Here is an 18,051-nt window from a genome sequence, read left to right on the forward strand (position 1 = left end):
ATCAATGCCTTGAAAACACGAAGTTTCATCAGATCAGATTCACTGATAGTTCATCGCGTTTAGAGAGGATGGCGCGTTTCTCCGGTAAAGACGCCGTTCAGATGATCCTGGACAGCGAGGAATAACTCACCTTGGCTTTTCCTCAGAGGAAGATTGTAACTCAGACGAACGGGGAACTCAGTGAACTCAAGTGGTCTAGTGGTAGAACATTTGCCTAGCGTGTCAGAGGTTCTGAGTTCGAATCCGCACTCATATAGTTTTTTTTTTTTTATATATATACACATATATATGTGTGTGTGTGTATGCACATATATATATATTTGTATAAGCAACGTATTAAACTGCAAATTAGCATTTATATTCCTTATAATAAAAATGAAAGACCTATGTTACAGACATATGAAAGACAACATTTCGTTGATTAGTTCTGGATAGATTATACATTTTTACTGTAAAATATCTGCCACCTCAAATAAGCTTTTATTTGCCAATTTTTTTGTCAAAAATAATCAAATAAGCAATCAATCCTTAACTTTGAAATATGTATGATAAAATGTATACTTTAGTTTGTACAAAGAAAGATTACACTTGAATTGTTGTTTATTTAAATATTTACAAGGTAGATGTAAATAAACTATTAAAAGGTAAATATAAGCCTTTTCTTTAAATAATTTTTATTGTGTTTTATTAGTGACAAATTTGGGGAGAGGATAAATATTCCAAAACTGAAAATACAGTATGAGAATTAACTGCACAATTACTAGACATGTTTTCCTTGGCTATTATAGGCCAATTTGCAAGCACAATATGTGGAAAAATAAAAAAGAATTGAGATGCTTCCAACTGTTGCTCTTGCATTCTTGTGGCTCAGTGACTTACCTGAATGAATGGCTCATTAAGTATGCGGTCCTCAGGTGTGAACCACACCTAAATATGCATGATCGTCGACGCCCACTCGAATATTGCCTTTCCAAACAGAAAGTGCTTTGCAAAATTCAAATCAATGTATTGTGTTATGTGAAGGATTAGGCAGGGTGATTTTCACGTAATTTTGAAGAAAAAACACTAGGCGATGACATCCATTAGACAAAAGTCTTATTGGCACATATTTAGTGTGTGTTTTGTGGTCTTATTTCAGAAACTTTAGTTTTTAGTTTTTTCAATAACCACGCATAAACATTATTCTCTCAAAAATGCAGACATGTACATTCTTGTTGCTCACATATTATGGTAGCCCTGTTTGTGCTAAATAGTGTGTAATTTTTTTTTGCCATTACTATGTTTATAAGCAACTGAAAAAAGCACAAATGTCAGGGCATGTCAGAACATCTCAAGGACCCCAAAAACACCTTAGACCCCAGAGGGTTAAAACAATAAACATTTAACATGGTAAGGGTTAGACATGGTGAGGACAGAAACAACACTAAACAATACACAATCAGTGACACACACATATCTGCGTTAACTGGTGTTAAAATTTGCGCAAAACAGATAATGTGTTATGATGTTAGTATGAAAAGTGTATGTTCTCGCTGTCATAATAAGAGTCCTTTTACAAAATAAGAGTCTCTAGTCACAGAGCCTCACTGTGACACCGTGGTGTGTTCTTCGTAAAATGTGCAGCGCACAGATAAACATTACACACAAACTAAAGTTTAAACGTGGATAAGCACCCCTTTAAAGGGACAGCAGCTTAATAAACCTGCTGCTGGGATTTTAATCTAAATCAAACAACAAAGGACAAATAAATCAGTCACTGCTCTTGACCGAAAGACTTTTGTAACGTTTATAAAGATTTTTATTTTTAATTTAATTTATTCAATTTATACAGTTAAGACTGTGCAGTGTTATTTTACATTTGATTACTTTAAAACTCTGTACCTGAAAACTACTGTTAGCACAACCTGAAAAGCACCGTTTATTGCTTTTTATTGTTTTTATTTGTGCTATTTGTATATGGATTATTTGTTTGGATTTTATTACTATGTAGGCTACTTGTCTTTACTATACTTGTTTATTTTTACTAACAATTTTTTTGGATTTGTTTTAGTTAATGATAGTTAATGCATTAATGCGTTTCCAATGGTTTTTTAAAAGTTTTTAAAGGCCTACAATATGAATGTGGAAAACTTTACATACTTATTTATAAATGTATTCCTCTTGTATTAATAATATCAAGTTAACTAATTTACATGTCAATCCACTCTTTGTTGTATTACCTAAATTCAGTCACATTCTCCACTTAAATACATAAGCTTATAAATATTTCTGTGCATGTATTATAACCAACGCCTTTATGAGATCAAGGAAACGTTTATATAATGTTAACAGGTTTGGGACTGTTACAGTATGGCATTAACACACATACACATGCACAATACAAACACACACTCGCTATTTAACAGGCTCTTAGTACAATAGCCGGAGGACTGAAAGTCCAGTCAGTGTGTTAATTGCTTTCTGACATATTTCCCTCTAACTGGTCAATTTTTAATCAGGTTTCTTCTCCAAGGTTCCTCGTACTCCCAGCACAGTTAACCATTATAGTGACTGTCACAAGACAATGACTGAGTCACACACCCGCTCACGCTCTGTGTCTGCTCTGTAGAGAGAAAACCGGCGGCTACAGGACGCTAACATGCGCTTGGAACAGGAAAATGACGATTTGGCTCACGAGCTGGTCAGCAGTAAGATCGCCCTGAGGAAAGACCTGGACAACGTAAGTCTTTCAGGCAGTTTGCCACTTTTGAGGGCATTTTAAAAGTTTGTTCTCATTCCAGGTCTAGCTTTAGCGCTTGGTGACATTCACACATGCCTGTGGCCTCTGGTGCAAATGTTAACACACTCTGTCCTTTTTCCTTCAGGCTGAGGAGAAAGCTGACGCACTCAACAAAGAGCTTCTCATAACTAAGCAGAAACTGGTGGACTCTGAAGATGAGAAGAGACGATTGGAGGAAGAGTCTGCACAGGTCGGACACCTCCACTACCATCCAAAACCTTCCTCTACTACTGGTCAAAAAAAAAAAAACAGTATTTAAGGGCACGTCCTGAGTTAGATGCGTTCCTGGGTCAACATATTTTGTTGATCCTGGAACAAAATTCCTGTCTGAAGATTAGTCAGGTTCTGCATATTGAAGGTGTTCAGAAGTGTTGAACTATTCTTGGTGTCTTTTTCTTCACTATACACTCCAATTCACCCATTTAAAAATCTAAAATAATACATATTAATTATAATAAAAATAAATGTAATAAATAAAATATATTTTCTAAACGCCACCTGAATGCAAAATATATGTAAAATATTTTTTGTAAGAAGTTAAATTACCCATATGCTTCAGAAATAGCTAATGTCAATGATTTCAGCTATGTTTAAAAAAAGTTGAATTGCCAAATTCCCAGTGAAGGACTACACTACCCACAATCCTCAAGTGATTTCCACCAATCAGAGAAGTCACTTTTACCATGAAACGTTTGTGTGGTGCTTTCTCAAAGAAAATTACATTTAAAAAAGACATAAAATCCCAGATTAAGCTTTATTGGATAATTTAATTTAATTTATATATATATATATATATTTATTTTTTTATTATATAAGGCTATATACAGTGAGGAAAATAAGTATTTGAACACCCTGCTATTTTGCAAGTTCTCCCACTTAGAAATCATGGAGGGGTCTGAAATTGTCATTGTAGGTGCATGTCCACTGTGAGAGACATAATCTAAAAAAAAAAATCCAGAAATCACAATATATGATTTTTTAACTATTTATTTGTATGATACAGCTGCAAATAAGTATTTGAACACCTGAGAAAATCAATGTTAATATTTGGTACAGTAGCCTTTGTTTGCAATTACAGAGGTCAAACGTTTCCTGTAGTTTTTCACCAGGTTTGCACACACTGCAGGAGGGATTTTGGCCCACTCCTCCACACAGATCTTCTCTAGATCAGTCAGGTTTCTGGGCTGTCGCTGAGAAACACGGAGTTTGAGCTCCCTCCAGAGATTCTCTATTGGGTTTAGGTCTGGAGACTGGCTAGGCCACGCCAGAACCTTGATATGCTTCTTACAGAGCCACTCCTTGGTTATCCTGGCTGTGTGCTTCGGGTCATTGTCATGTTGGAAGACCCAGCTCGACCCATCTTCAATGCTCTAACTGAGGGAAGGAGGTTGTTCCCAAAATCTTGCAATACATGGCCCCGGTCATCCTCTCCTTAATACAGTGCAGTCGCCCTGTCCCATGTGCAGAAAAACACCCCCAAAGCATGATGCTACCACCCCCATGCTTCACAGTAGGGATGGTGTTCTTGGGATGGTACTCATCATTCTTCTTCCTCCAAACACGTTTAGTGGAATTATGACCAAAAAGTTATATTTTGGTCTCATCTGACCACATGACTTTCTCCCATGACTCCTCTGGATCATCCAAATGGTCATTGGCAAACTTAAGACGGGCCTTGACATGTGCTGGTTTAAGCAAGGGAACCTTCCGTGCCATGCATGATTTCAAACCATGACGTCTTAGTGTATTACCAACAGTAACCTTGGAAACGGTGGTCCCAGCTCTTTTCAGGTCATTGACCAGCTCCTCCCGTGTAGTTCTGGGCTGATTTCTCACCTTTCTTAGGATCATTGAGACCCCACGAGGTGAGATCTTGCATGGAGCCCCAGTCCGAGGGAGATTGACAGTCATGTTTAGCTTCTTCCATTTTCTAATGATTGCTCCAACAGTGGACCTTTTTTCACCAAGCTGCTTGGTAATTTCCCCGTAGCCCTTTCCAGCCTTGTGGAGGTGTACAATTTTGTCTCTAGTGTCTTTGGACAGCTCTTTGGTCTTGGCCATGTTAGTAGTTGGATTCTTACTGATTGTATGAGGTGGACAGGTGTCTTTATGCTAATAACGACCTCAAACAGGTGCATCTAATTTAGGATAATAAATGGAGTGGAGGTGGACATTTTAAAGGCAGACTAACAGGTATTTGAGGGTCAGAATTCTAGCTGATAGACAGGTGTTCAAATACTTATTTGCAGCTGTATCATACAAATAAATAGTTAAAAAATCATATATTGTGATTTCTGGATTTTTTTTTTTAGATTATGTCTCTCACAGTGGACATGCACCTACGATGACAATTTCAGACCCCTCCATGATTTCCAAGTGGGAGAACTTGCAAAATAGCAGGGTGTTCAAATACTTATTTTCCTCACTGTATATTCTTACATTGGCACAAGAAACATAAATTACGTATGTCTTTTGTTTGGTAGTGTATTTCCTAATAACCCCATAATGTGATACATTCATATATATTGTCTATATTTTGGATGGAGTGTTATCGGGGAATGATCCCTGGAGAGGGCAGACTCCCGGTATGCTGGATTTGTGCTAGAGTAGATTGCTCTGGCGCCTCTGAGACAAGTCTTACGTTAGTACAGCCTGTGGACACAGTTGTCCTTAGATAGACAGGAGATATGTCTCCCAGAGGGGACACTTGGGTCAAATATAGTGTTGTTGTGAAATGACGAATTACTTTTTAAACGAAAAAGAGTGTTTAACTTGCATCTACGTCTGTGTTTTCAGCTGAAGGAGATGTGTCGGAGAGAACTGGATAAATCTGAGTCTGAGATCAAGAAGAATGGCTCCATCATTGGAGAATACAAACAGGTACACACACACACACACACACACACACTCCAGTGAGCATGGTCTGCAGTTTCTATTTGAGATTGCTCTGATTCTAATGGCCTTCTATCACTATAATGAAGACCAATATCCCTCCATTTGCTGCATTAAACCCTAAATCAGTTTAAATGTCCCAGTCTCTGTCATATCTCATCTTTAAACACCCCATCGCCCTGTTAAATTACCTTCACAAAACACTTAACTGAGACTCTCTATAAATGCGCATCAGTTTTACAGTAGGGGTTTCTCTTGCCCCGCCAAATGTTTGCCTAATTTATTTTTTGCTTTAGTTTTATGTGTGTGACTTACAGTGCTTTCAAGGTATACATTTTATCAGTTCATGCATTCCCTGGGAATCAAACCCAAGACTTTTATCCCTATACTGTTATTAGTGGGCTCTTTACCTTTTACTTTTGCTTCATGCATCATAACTTAACTCATCCTCAAGGAAAAGAGCCCATTAGTCTGTAGCAGACTCCCTACAATACATCTGTTGTTTTTAAGGGACCAGGCACTGACGCTGTGCAGGCACACATTTGATCATTTTCATCTTTTTCTTCTGCTGCTGCTCCTGGCTGGGAGTCTATGGCAATGCTTTGAACCGGGTAGTTAAAAGTTTGGCACAATGATTAGGGTGGCTTTCAGTATCCCAGCTGGCAAGTGTGGTATCAATAGCTGCTTTTCCACCGTCGGGCCAGTGTGTGAACCAGGGCTAACAACGTGCCGGGCGCGAACAAAAGCCTTGGATCTCGAGCTGCAAGGCTGAAATCAAGCTGTGGTTCGCTTAGTTAAAACCCGCCCTTAACCCGCCTCCCTAGAACAACTTCACACAACCACACCATTCCACCAGCTGATCGCAAACTGAACATGACAGAAGCAAACGTTTGGATGTTACACTCCAGCATCGATGTTTGACCAATGATTTAGGATAAAACATTTTTTTACAGGGGCAGTAATGTTTTATTTGTGTCAGGAGTGCACATCAGTCATTCTGAATAAAACTGTTATTAATCATTTTCTTACATAAAAAAAGAACACATACTTATTCAGTCGTGCCTGCTTTCATTTATTTATGATCGCAGCAATGCACAGCAATACACATTTAGAAAAATATTGATCAAATATATGTGTACATCACATCACTTGCACATCATTTTCAATCAAATTAATGCGATGCACAATTTTAAACTGATTAACTTTTTAAGAAATGGTTGCTGCTTCTCCTTCAATTGTTTTTTTAATCTTTACCAAAACTGGCTCAGACCAAACTTTTCTACATAAAAACCTAGCTGGCAAAGACACCAAACAGGATGTGAGGCAATAACAACTGTGATGCATATTGACATAAAACATTAGATGTATTGTTGTTGTTACATTGGTTGCAATGTTCCCTAATGGACAAAAGATATTGAGCTGTAAATAATGATAACTAACTTTAAATGGCTTTGACCAAACAAATCTATTCATCCTTCCAATGTCCAAATGTTGTGCTTGGCCTCAGCTGCGTTTTATTGTAGTTTGGGCCTTTTTTGACACATTTATTGACAAGTGAGTAGAGAGAAGGCAGGAAATGATGAAGGGAAAAGTGCAAGTTTTGTAAGCCTGTGCATGTGTACCAACCACTAAGCCATGGCTCCAACCATTTCTAAGTCTTACATTTACATTTCCCACAAGAAATAAGCCAAAAGAGCTGTTAATAGAGCACAGTAAATAGACCAAAGGGCTCAATATGCTCCTGTAAACATATAAGTCCAAACTGGAGCAGTTGAACATGCTTGTGTGTGGATAAGAGCTGATCTGATGTCTGAGTGTAGAGGAGAGGCTGGCCTGAAAGTGCTGTATTAGAGCATCTCTGTAAAAATAGTTGAGCTGCTGTCCCTGCAGAGCTCATTTTAATGGGGCCGCTGACAGCATGATTCATGGTGGAGCATGATAATGGTGTCCTTTGAGCTGAACCAGCTCTCTCTCTCTCTCTCTCACACACACACACACTCACACTCACGCTCTTACAATGAGCATCAAAGGCCTGCAGGTATCATGCTGGACAGCTTCCCGGTGTGAAATGAACACACATTCACTCATTAGTGTGAGGAGGACAGGTTTAACACATCTGCCGTGAGGAAAAAACAAAGCTAGAACAAAATTCAAATTCTATGAAATGTTTTTTTTAGGCCTAGTTCATTTCAGACGTCTGCACAAATGCACAACTGCACAAATGAATAATTGATTCACATCTGACTTTGCTATGCATCACAAAATGTGTCTTGTCTTTAAGTAAAAGTCTCTGTTTGATTAAAAAATATGTCCCATCCATTCATATCTGTTCAGTTAATGTGTAGCTCGGACTTATTCTCAAAATGTAGATGCAATCGTTCTATTAATGCTTGTCAATCAGCAAGAATAAAACCTCTGGCCTGTTTAGAGACATGACTGATGCCTCAGCTTTTGTCTTGTTGAGGAGAGCTACAGCATGCTACTACTTTTCTAAGTGATCAGGCTTACAGTTTTGTTTGGTGGATGACAAGAGAGGCGAAAAATCAATGTCACTTGATGTTGATAATTAATAGTGGAGAGCAACATGAAGTTTTGGGAAGATAGGAGAGTGGAACACAGGGCAGAATCAAATCTGCATGAAATTTATTTTACAGTGTCCTTGTTACATGTATTTACCATAGTAATAACAGTAAATTATGTATAATTACATGCAACTAACCCTCAACCAAATCCTAATCCTACCCTAACCCTATAGTAAGTACATGTAGTATTAATATTACTCAGTACTTAAATATATAATTACACTGTAACAGTAGGCACGTTTCCATTAAAGATTCGCGCAAAACTTTTGCGATTTATTTATTTATTTTCTAAATATCGACAAAAAACTATTGCGAAATGATGGCGTTTCCATTAACCGATGTTATGCGACTAAAACGTCATTTTTTTCCTCTCGCGATAAGTCATTCCAAAACTCATGGCAACGGACGTTGGTAAGTTTATATATATATCACAGCCACGTACTGCACTAGACATTATTATTATTAATGGAAGGAAACGTAGGTGTGTTATCCAAGCATTAATGGCAAGGAAAGACCCATACTGTGTCTGTGAGCGGCACATGAGGTGTTTCTGGGTTTTTCTCACTCATTTCTGCTCCGAGGTCTTGATTGTGGCATTTCTTTGAGGTTTAGAATCCAGTATTTCTGTCATTCTTTCTTCTCAAGAACTGTCTCGTATTCTAACACATCGCGCCTTCTAAGTCAGGTGACTGTAAATGCGCAAAAACTGTTTCCATTGCAGTTTTGCAAAATATTCCTTTTTCGAATTCCCTGAAAAACCACCTCATGCGAGCGCAAAAACTTTTTTGCGATAAATGGGAGTTTTTGCGAAATTGACGTGTTTCCATTGAGCGTATTTTCAATTCGCAATTTCAATTTGCGCAATTTGAAGGGTAATGGAAACGCGGCTAATGACACCTTAAAATAAAGTGTAACTAAACCTACTGTATCAACCAGCATCAAACCTAAGCCCATTGCTGGAAAGTGGAGTAGATTGCATATTTTTATACTTTATTTTGAGTTGTGTTTTTAGAAAAGGCGCCACTGAGCGTGATGTCATATTATGGACATTGCAATGTCCATTGAAATTACATTTACACATGTTGTGCTTCTCAATCGGAAGACTGCATCCTAGTAAGACTGCGAACCTCGACTGCCACATCATCAAGCCCCGACAAAGGATATATCAATTTGAAGAACCTTTTGAAGGCATTTGGCTTATTTTTAAGGATGCATCAAGTGTGTCCTTCGCAATCACCCACAATCCTTAGCACACATTCCAAATCACAAAAAAAGAATGTTTGGAAAATGAATCAGCACTGAGCTCGTCCCATTTTACTACGTAATGCAAGACAAAAAAAAAAAAAATTTTGGAGATGAAGGGATTATGTTTTGTTCTGCTGTAAATTAATCACATAATGTTCAACTGTGCGTAATGTAAACCCTCAGGAGACCACAGACGGTTGGAATTACCTGTACTGCCTTAACAGAAGATAATATAAAGGATTTTTCATATTATAAATGTAATAGTATTTTCCGTAGACTGTTAAAAATAAAATAAAATAAAAAGTACGACGATGTAAAATGACAGAAACCATCTTCAGAAAAAAATAGTTTGAAGCGTAATTCGATTTTTTTTATAGAGGGTGTGGTTTATGACCTATACTACACCCTGCCACCAGGGGGCGGTGAAATGCTGAGGCTTCACTTTTCAAGACTTGTGCAGCAGGCTTGGTATTTTCGGGCGGAAACATTTGTATAGCATTTAACTTACCGTTTAATGCTGAGGAGGGCTCTAGCCTCCAAAGGACTGGACTAGGAAAGACACAGCCTCTCTAGGATACAGCCTTGCATTTGAGAAGCACCTATTCTCAAACTAGTTTCACTGTGACTTATGTACGCGCACACTTCCGCAGATTTTTCTAGTTCTCTTTACACTCAGCTAGCACATGCGCTAGTTTTTCGTGCACTAATTAGTTTGTCCACAAGGTGGCAACACTGACCCAGGCTGTTGTTTCACTCTCTAAAAAAGAAACAGAACATCAACAACAACAAACAACTGATTGTGTGAGATGCATCTAACTCTAGTTTAAGACATTTTTGTCACTTCTGGAGAGAAATAGCTCAGACACTGGTTAAGAATAAAACTTGCTGTGTCGAGCACCTGTGTTCGTTCATGATATTAAATGGAGTACACTTTGAAAGGCTACATTTTTGGCGTACAGATACAGTAAGTTTTGGTGTCAAAATTATACTTTGGGCTTTAACCACTGTGTCATGGCTCAGATGTAAAACAGATTTTCTCAACAGTAATATTCTGCGGCTGCTTGCTCATTCATTCATTATTCATTTGAAGCTACATTCTCCCTGATGAAGAATGCATGTTTAATAAGGGTCTTCACCAGATTAAGCCATGCTGTGACCGCGTTGATCCAACGACACGTGCGAAGGAGTGATGCCCGGTTGGGAAAGGATGCTTGAACCCCATTGGATTTACTGTAGGTACTGTAGCGCTCGGTCTGAGACGTCCTCCTCACCTGAGCTGTGTGGCGCGGTCAGTGCACTTCCTGTAAGAGGATGCTGGGAGTTCACTCACACAGAGGGGAAATGTGATATCCTGTAAGAGGAGAGATAGATGGAAAGATTGTATGTTCCAGTCATGATGATTGACCTTTTACCGTAAGCCTCGTTCTCCCTCCTCTTCTTGAGCGGAAAGCATGTGTAGTGCATTGGTGTGAGCCAGATCGTTACTGACCCTTGACCTCTGTGCGTTTGTGTCTCAGATCTGCTCTCAGCTCAGCGAACGACTGGAGAAACAGCAGACGGCCAACAGAGGAGAGATAGAGAAGATCCGGGTGGGTGATGACACACACACACACACACACACACACACACACACACACACACACACACACACACACACACACACACACAGACAGAAGTCCATAGCTTGATGCAGGAATGTGTTGATTATGGCTAATTACTTAATATTACTGCTGCACTGCTATTATAAACATATACAACATTCATACTGCATATTTAATCTAGAATTTTAGCACTCACTGTGGCATCAATATGTGGCATCACACATTATAGTGTAGATTTATTAAAATCCCAATAAAAAAAATGTCCATGTTGTTTTAGGCTAGTGAAAGAACACATTCACAATACACCTTTATTGCACTTTATTTGCGTCTGTAGATTTCAATTACAAGACAAATCTTTAAAAGCTATTTTCACAAAACAAGTTTTTTTTCTAATGAACAGACTGAGCCACAAATCTCCACTTTATGTACACAAAAATGTAGTTTATTCTTTTATTCCTATCTGTATTCTGAAGGGGTTTATTCATGTCATTCGCTGGATTTGAGATGACAATTTATTCCTTAAAAACATGGGGATTTATTTTCTAAATTAAAAATCCTCTCTAAAAACAAGAAACAAGAATTTTGAATCTGGCTTTATCCAGTGTTCAGGTTTCAGTTCTTAAAATCTATGCAAGTTTGTGCATATTTAATCACATAATGCCTCATTTGCATATTTAAACATAACATTTCAGAGAACGTGTAATACAAAAACAATGTTTGCGATTCTTAAGGCGAGACACTACAGGTGAATAGGGTAAAACTTTTAACTAGCGGATATCACCATGAAACGTTCCCAGTTGATTACCTACATTAAGATGAGAAAAAAATGTATTACAAGTTTTCTGTAATTTAATGTTTAAATATGCAAATTAGGCAATATCTAATTAAATATGCGCTAATTTGCATATATATATATAAAAAAAACCGAAATCTGAGTATTGGATAAAACCAGGTTAAAAAATGTTTTTTCATTGTGTTCACATATTAGATGGGAAAAAAATACAGAGGGATTTATGGATATCTGCTTTTGTTATCCTGTAAATCAGAATACACTGTCAATAGCCTTAAAAAAAAAAATTTCGCCATGTTTTTTGGAATAAAATGTTATATAAATCAGGCTAGGAATAATATATTTACAAATCCCTCTGTAAATGTCTTCATAATATAACTAGGTACAAGTCTGGAAAGTTTGGTGTATATAGGTGCTACTGAAGTGGAGATTTCAGACTTGGAGTATGAGAGAAAAGTCATTTTGAGAAAACGGGCTTTAAAGATTTATCATCAGCCAATGAGATTGCGCATTCAGCCCTTTTACTTTCACGATTGGTTGCTGATAAAAAGGAAGTGACCATATTTGGATCCGACAGCATTGTACAGGGGAGAGAGAGCTTTCCAGCGGTGCATGTTATGACGGAGCAGACCGCGATCGCGGAGCGGCATGTTGATTAAGAACGCCAACTTTTGTTGAATTTATGAGAAATCTACAGACGCAAACAGACAAAGTGTAATAAAATAAAGACCTAAATGTGTATTTCGGACTTTTTTTCACCACAGGTCTGAAAGAAGACATGTTATTGAAGACAAATATCCAAAAATCTCAAAATTGACCAGTAAAAAAACCCCGATGTTTTTGCCTGCCGTGTCTCGCCTTAATGGAATGAATCACCTTTCCCCTATTCACCTCGAGTATCTCGCCTCAAAGAAAGTATATAGAAATTATTGCAAAAAGTGTTTTTGGCTGATTGTACTTTACCATGTTTCATAGCTATAGAAATATATACATTCATTATTATTTAGGTAATATTGATTTAGCGATTATGTGAGAGACTGGCAATTATGTTGGAAATCAGTTGTCTAAGAAAATAATATATACAGTTTATCATCAATTATTATTATACAATAATATTTGACCATAGAATACTGTGATCGACCAGTCAGAATCAAGTATTCCCGATCAATGAGTAACAATATATCAATAATATCACCCTAATCTGACTCTAACGACAATAGGCTCTATGCACGATCGCTTCCGCGTTTTGTCTCAGCCCGCCCAGTTACATCCGGTGCTGCGTCAGAAGCCGTTTTTGCATTAGGTGGAGATAATGGCAAATTACACTCGCTGTTTACAAGAACTTCCAGCGGTTAACGAGAATGATGTCAACAATATTGTGAGGCAGTTAACTGTCACAGATAAGAGTAAGAAAGAGAAGTTCTTTAAATTATAAATTTCGAGCTACATCGACAACTTTGAGGGTGAGTATTCTCTCATATCGCTCGAAATCCGACTAGCGAATCAGTTTCTAAAATCGTTGTCTCCGTTTCTGAGAAAATGAATTTTATTGAAGTGAATTGTCCTATAGAACGCGCTATGCGGAAGTAAAGACGCTGGCTGAGATCCTACCGGAAACACGTCAGCAGCGTTCGTGCATAGAGCCTATTAAAACAAGTGTAACACACTCTCTTCCTTTAACTCATTTCAATATGTAAATGATTTGGTAAATAGCCGTCTAATAAGCAAGATAATGTACGACCTGCGCCTCATTATTGCTTTGCTGGTTGTCCTGATCTCCTGCTGTGCTTTATTTAGAGTTAATAACCAGCCGAGTTATGCCTGTAGTTTGGTCATCTCCAGGCTTGTGAGGTTTAACGTGTGTGTGTGTGTGTGTGCAGATGAAGGTGGAGGGCTGTGAGAAGTGCAGTATTCTCTTCAGTAAGGAGGGTCGTCTGAAGGCTCTCAGCGCTCCTAAAGAAGGCAGTGAGGAGGACATGGACGAGGAGAAGGAGGCGCTGAAGAACCAGCTGAGAGAGATGGAGCTGGAGCTCGCACAGACCAAACTACAGCTGGTGGAGGCCGAGTGCAAGATACAGGTGCACACTCACACACACACACACACTACAGCTTTCAGTGTGTTTACTGGCTTTAGGACATAGGGGATCTTTTAGACTGTCCTGTGATTGGACACAGATACACATCCATCAGTGATCTGTTCAATAATACAGACAGATACAATAATAATACAAATGTTTTAACCCTGTTAAATGAGTTTCTTATATTAGTAATAATTCATATGAAGTGCCTGTTATTGGGATGCAGCTTGGTGGCGTCTCCATTATTAGCAAAATAAGGCTTGAAAGTTTAACAGATTATCAATAAAACTCAGGTTGTTCCAAACCTATAAGACTTTCGTTCATCTTAGACACAAATTATGATTTTTTTTTTCTGAAAGCTGAGAGATTTCTCGACTTCCACTAAAAGTCCATTCCACAAAACATTGATGCTTCAACATTGAAGTTCATAAAGTAAAAGAAGTTCATTGTAAAAGTAATCCATATGAATGGTCTGGTAAGTCTTCTGAAGAAGAGAAGAAAATGATAAATAAAAAGATTGAATTTAGGCTTATAAATATTGAAGAAAGCACATACTTTTGAGGCACGTGAGAACCAATGACGCTTGTTCTCAAGCATGTTTGGGCGTCTATTTACCATATTTAATATGGTATGGTATTAATATTTTGGAGGTTACACTAAATATATGAGCTATTTTCCACCATTTGATACTGTATGTTTGCACATATCAACATTATGAAAACCTGATTTAAAAAAAAAAATGACCCAAAATGTCCCAAACCTCTTGATGGGAGTAACATCACAACATTTATTTCCATCAAGAGGTGCATATATTTTTGGTGAAGATCTTGTATTGACAATGCAAGAGTCCATCACTCTGTAAAGTCTCCTCCAGCACATCCCAAAGACTCTCAATGAAGTTAAGATCTGGACTCTGAGGAGCCAATTCATGTGTGAAAATGATTCTTCATGATCCTCACAACCATTCCTTCACAATCTGATCCTGATGAATCTTGACATTGTCATCCTGGAATATGGCCACGATGCGTCTTCCTACATGGTTGTTAAAGAAATGAAAATCTACACAATCCCATCAATTAGGGTTAGAAGAACTGTTACCAAACATATAACATGCTAAAAACATTGCAATAATGATCCAATCAAAGACTCTTACCCAGACCGCAACATAATGTCGGCCCACATCCGGGCCGTGTGGAATCTACGTGTACCGGATGTGGGCCGACACTATTTTGCGGTCTGGGTAAGCATTTGCCTATTTAAATCCTATTCCTAACAACAACTCTTTTTTTGGGGGGGCAGGGCAGTTTATACACACACACACACACATTGTTAAAGATCTGGTCAATTAAATCTCGTAGATTTGACCTTCACTTCAAATCTCGTAGATTTGAGTTCACAAGTTCACCTGAAGTCACTTTGAATAAAGCGTGAGCTTAATGTCTTCTTTAGGATCTGGAGCATCATCTGGGTCTGGCTATAAACGAAGTCCAAGCAGCCAAAAAGACGTGGTTCAACAGGACGTTAACCTCCATCAAGACTGTGACAGGAGCGCAAGGCAAAGAGAGCGTCTAACAGGGCCGCATCATCATCTCCCCCGCAGCCGGAACAGTGCGAACAACATGCGACTTCTCTCTCTCCTTTTTTTTTTTTTTCCTTTTGTAAAAACTTTACTTCTAGGGTACCAGAAGTAAACACCCCCATTTGAAACACAAGTACTTACTTACTGAAAAACAAGACTTTAACGCTAGTGTTTCTACTACTGATGTTAAGCAAAGGACTGGGGCGTATAGCTGACTGAACTGTCTTCTGGGGGATATTAACATTTCTATCTACTGACCTACTCAAGACTACTTGCACAAACACAGTCCGAGTCAACATAAGGTACGTGTGCGGCCGGAAAACTAGCGTGACTTCCGTTATTGTGACAGGAGACGTGTTGATGGTGTGCATGTGTACGACTGAGGTCCCCTTTTATTGTACAGTGTATGCGTGCGTGTGTGTGTGTGTGTGTGTGTTGGCCAATATTGTGGTTCTCTGAGGAAGACTAAAAACAGGAAGTAGACAGGTAGCACACTGTACAGTGAACGTTTAATTAGATTCCTCTTCAAACCACTAGTTGGCGCCCTTCTGATATTAGCGAAAGCAAATGGTATATGATGGGATACAGGCATTGTGAATATGAAGGGCTGCTTGTGTATCTGAAAGGTTAAAGGTCGCTGTTGATCATGGCTAACAGGAAGCACTTATGCAGTGAGCACACGCTCTGATCGGAAAGCACATCTGGAGGTAACGGAACCTGTGTGTGTGTGTGTGTGTGTGTGTGTGTAACGGACTCTCTGAGGGGAAGGTCTTTGCACCTTACAGTCATATTTATATTGATATCAAGCTTGCTCGAGTTATTGTCGTTGTTAAAGAAGGCCCTTGAGCCTCTTAAGACAAATAGGCCGTTCTAAAAGGCACTGGGTTGTAAATAAAAAGGCATATGATTTGTTTTTTTGGGATTAATTTTATATTTCAACTATTTGGTAACTGTACTAATGTTGCCTAATTGTACTGTGCTACAGATTATTACTCATGTTTTGCTTTTGTCTTAAATTTCAAACTGCTGTCTCATCATTACATGCCAAATGTACCTTTTACCCAGCATTACATGCGTGTGGACATGGTAATAGTGTAGGATGCGTTGTATACTTCCATGAATTTCAGTATAAACCTCTGAACACGTGTCTCCTGCCGTCTTGTGTCTGTTCTTCATGTGGTTGAGTTACATTTGTTTCCTGGACTCATTTAACATTTTACTTGTATATTTTCAAAACATCAACATGAACAAAGTTATAACAATTGGAGGGAAAAAATCAGCTTATGTCAACATGCATGACTTATTTTATCACATTTAAAAAATAAAACATTCTCATTACAGAAATATTCTCATCAATAATTTACAGCTGTTTGATCACCTGAACTGGACACTAACATACATGAATATTTACATGCAGTGTAGACTCCAACATACTGTACCACCTGATCAATTACAACAGGACATGCTGTTATCAGACACCACAGTCAGTCATTTAGTAAGAATGCATTTCAATTCTTACAATCCCTAAACACAAGAGGAGGAAGGTATCTTTCACTGAGGTTACAAATCAAAATTCAATTATCCAGGCTAACATTTGTGTGAGTATAAAGCCACCAGATGTGCAGCTCCCACATGAGACATTTAAACGCTAAATTAACCAAATTACAATTCATTTCCATAGTAAACATTGCAACATCAGTAAAAAGGGGGATGACAAATGAAACAATTCATATAAATAATTCAATTTATATTTTAAATACTTAGATGCATAACATATTTACTCAAGCATGACCAGATTTCTGAAATGAAAACCATCGATGAGGTAATTTCTTATCTATGAATTAAAAACGGGGGACAATTCAGGATTTGTGTATTTAAATCAAAAGAAATGTAATGCTTTGATAAACTAGATTGTCATACATCCCTATGTAATTATATGAATCAAACAACATTTATAAATATTTGAATGTACTTTAATACAATACACTTAATACTTAAGTACAGTATGTTAAGCATTGGGGTAAGATGATTTTTAATTTTGTCATTTCATCTGAATAACAACATTTGTGAGATTTATTCAGTCAAAACAGTTTTGAGGTTAACTGATCTAACTTTGTGTCTCTGGAAAATAGTGATCAATTACATTGCATTATGTTGAATATTAAAGTTTTGTGTCTATTTGTTAATGAGGGATTTGTGGACATCAACGTTTCGGGATTTGTGGAGTAAAAGCTCAGCCAGGGCCATCTTGCCCCTATTTTAATATTTGACATTTTGTGCAATAACAAAATTAGCACATATTTCTATTTATTTCCTATAACGCATTGTCTGATCATATCTAAATGTGTTGAGTTTAAAAGGAAATTCACATTGTTCTTGACGGGGGCATTTTCCCAATTGTAACCCTTTAAAATATTTGTTAACATGCTCCTGAATATTAATTACTTTAACCCAGTAAGCCCAACATATCGGCTGAAAGGACTTTGCTCATTAGTTGGCGAATCA

At 37.9% G+C, this 18,051-nt stretch overlaps 1 protein-coding gene across 2 annotated transcripts in view; it reads left to right on the forward strand.

Annotated features, from left to right (window-relative positions):
- The window catches only part of rabgap1 (RAB GTPase activating protein 1), a 106,472-nt gene extending 89,779 nt beyond the window's left edge, over positions 1–16,693 (forward strand). For both annotated transcript variants that reach the window (XM_084400521.1, XM_084400522.1), the window contains 6 exons: positions 2,609–2,719; positions 2,865–2,969; positions 5,576–5,659; positions 11,016–11,087; positions 13,770–13,967; positions 15,417–16,693. In XM_084400521.1, coding sequence (XP_084256647.1) covers positions 2,609–2,719; positions 2,865–2,969; positions 5,576–5,659; positions 11,016–11,087; positions 13,770–13,967; positions 15,417–15,539 — 693 coding nt within the window. In that variant the 3' untranslated portion in view covers positions 15,540–16,693. The remainder of the gene's footprint in view (positions 1–2,608; positions 2,720–2,864; positions 2,970–5,575; positions 5,660–11,015; positions 11,088–13,769; positions 13,968–15,416) is intronic.
- The last annotated feature ends 1,358 nt before the right edge of the window (positions 16,694–18,051 follow it).

The sequence above is a fragment of the Rutilus rutilus genome, assembly GCF_951802725.1.
Source record: "Rutilus rutilus genome assembly, chromosome: 25".
Classification (NCBI taxonomy): domain Eukaryota; kingdom Metazoa; phylum Chordata; class Actinopteri; order Cypriniformes; family Leuciscidae; genus Rutilus; species Rutilus rutilus.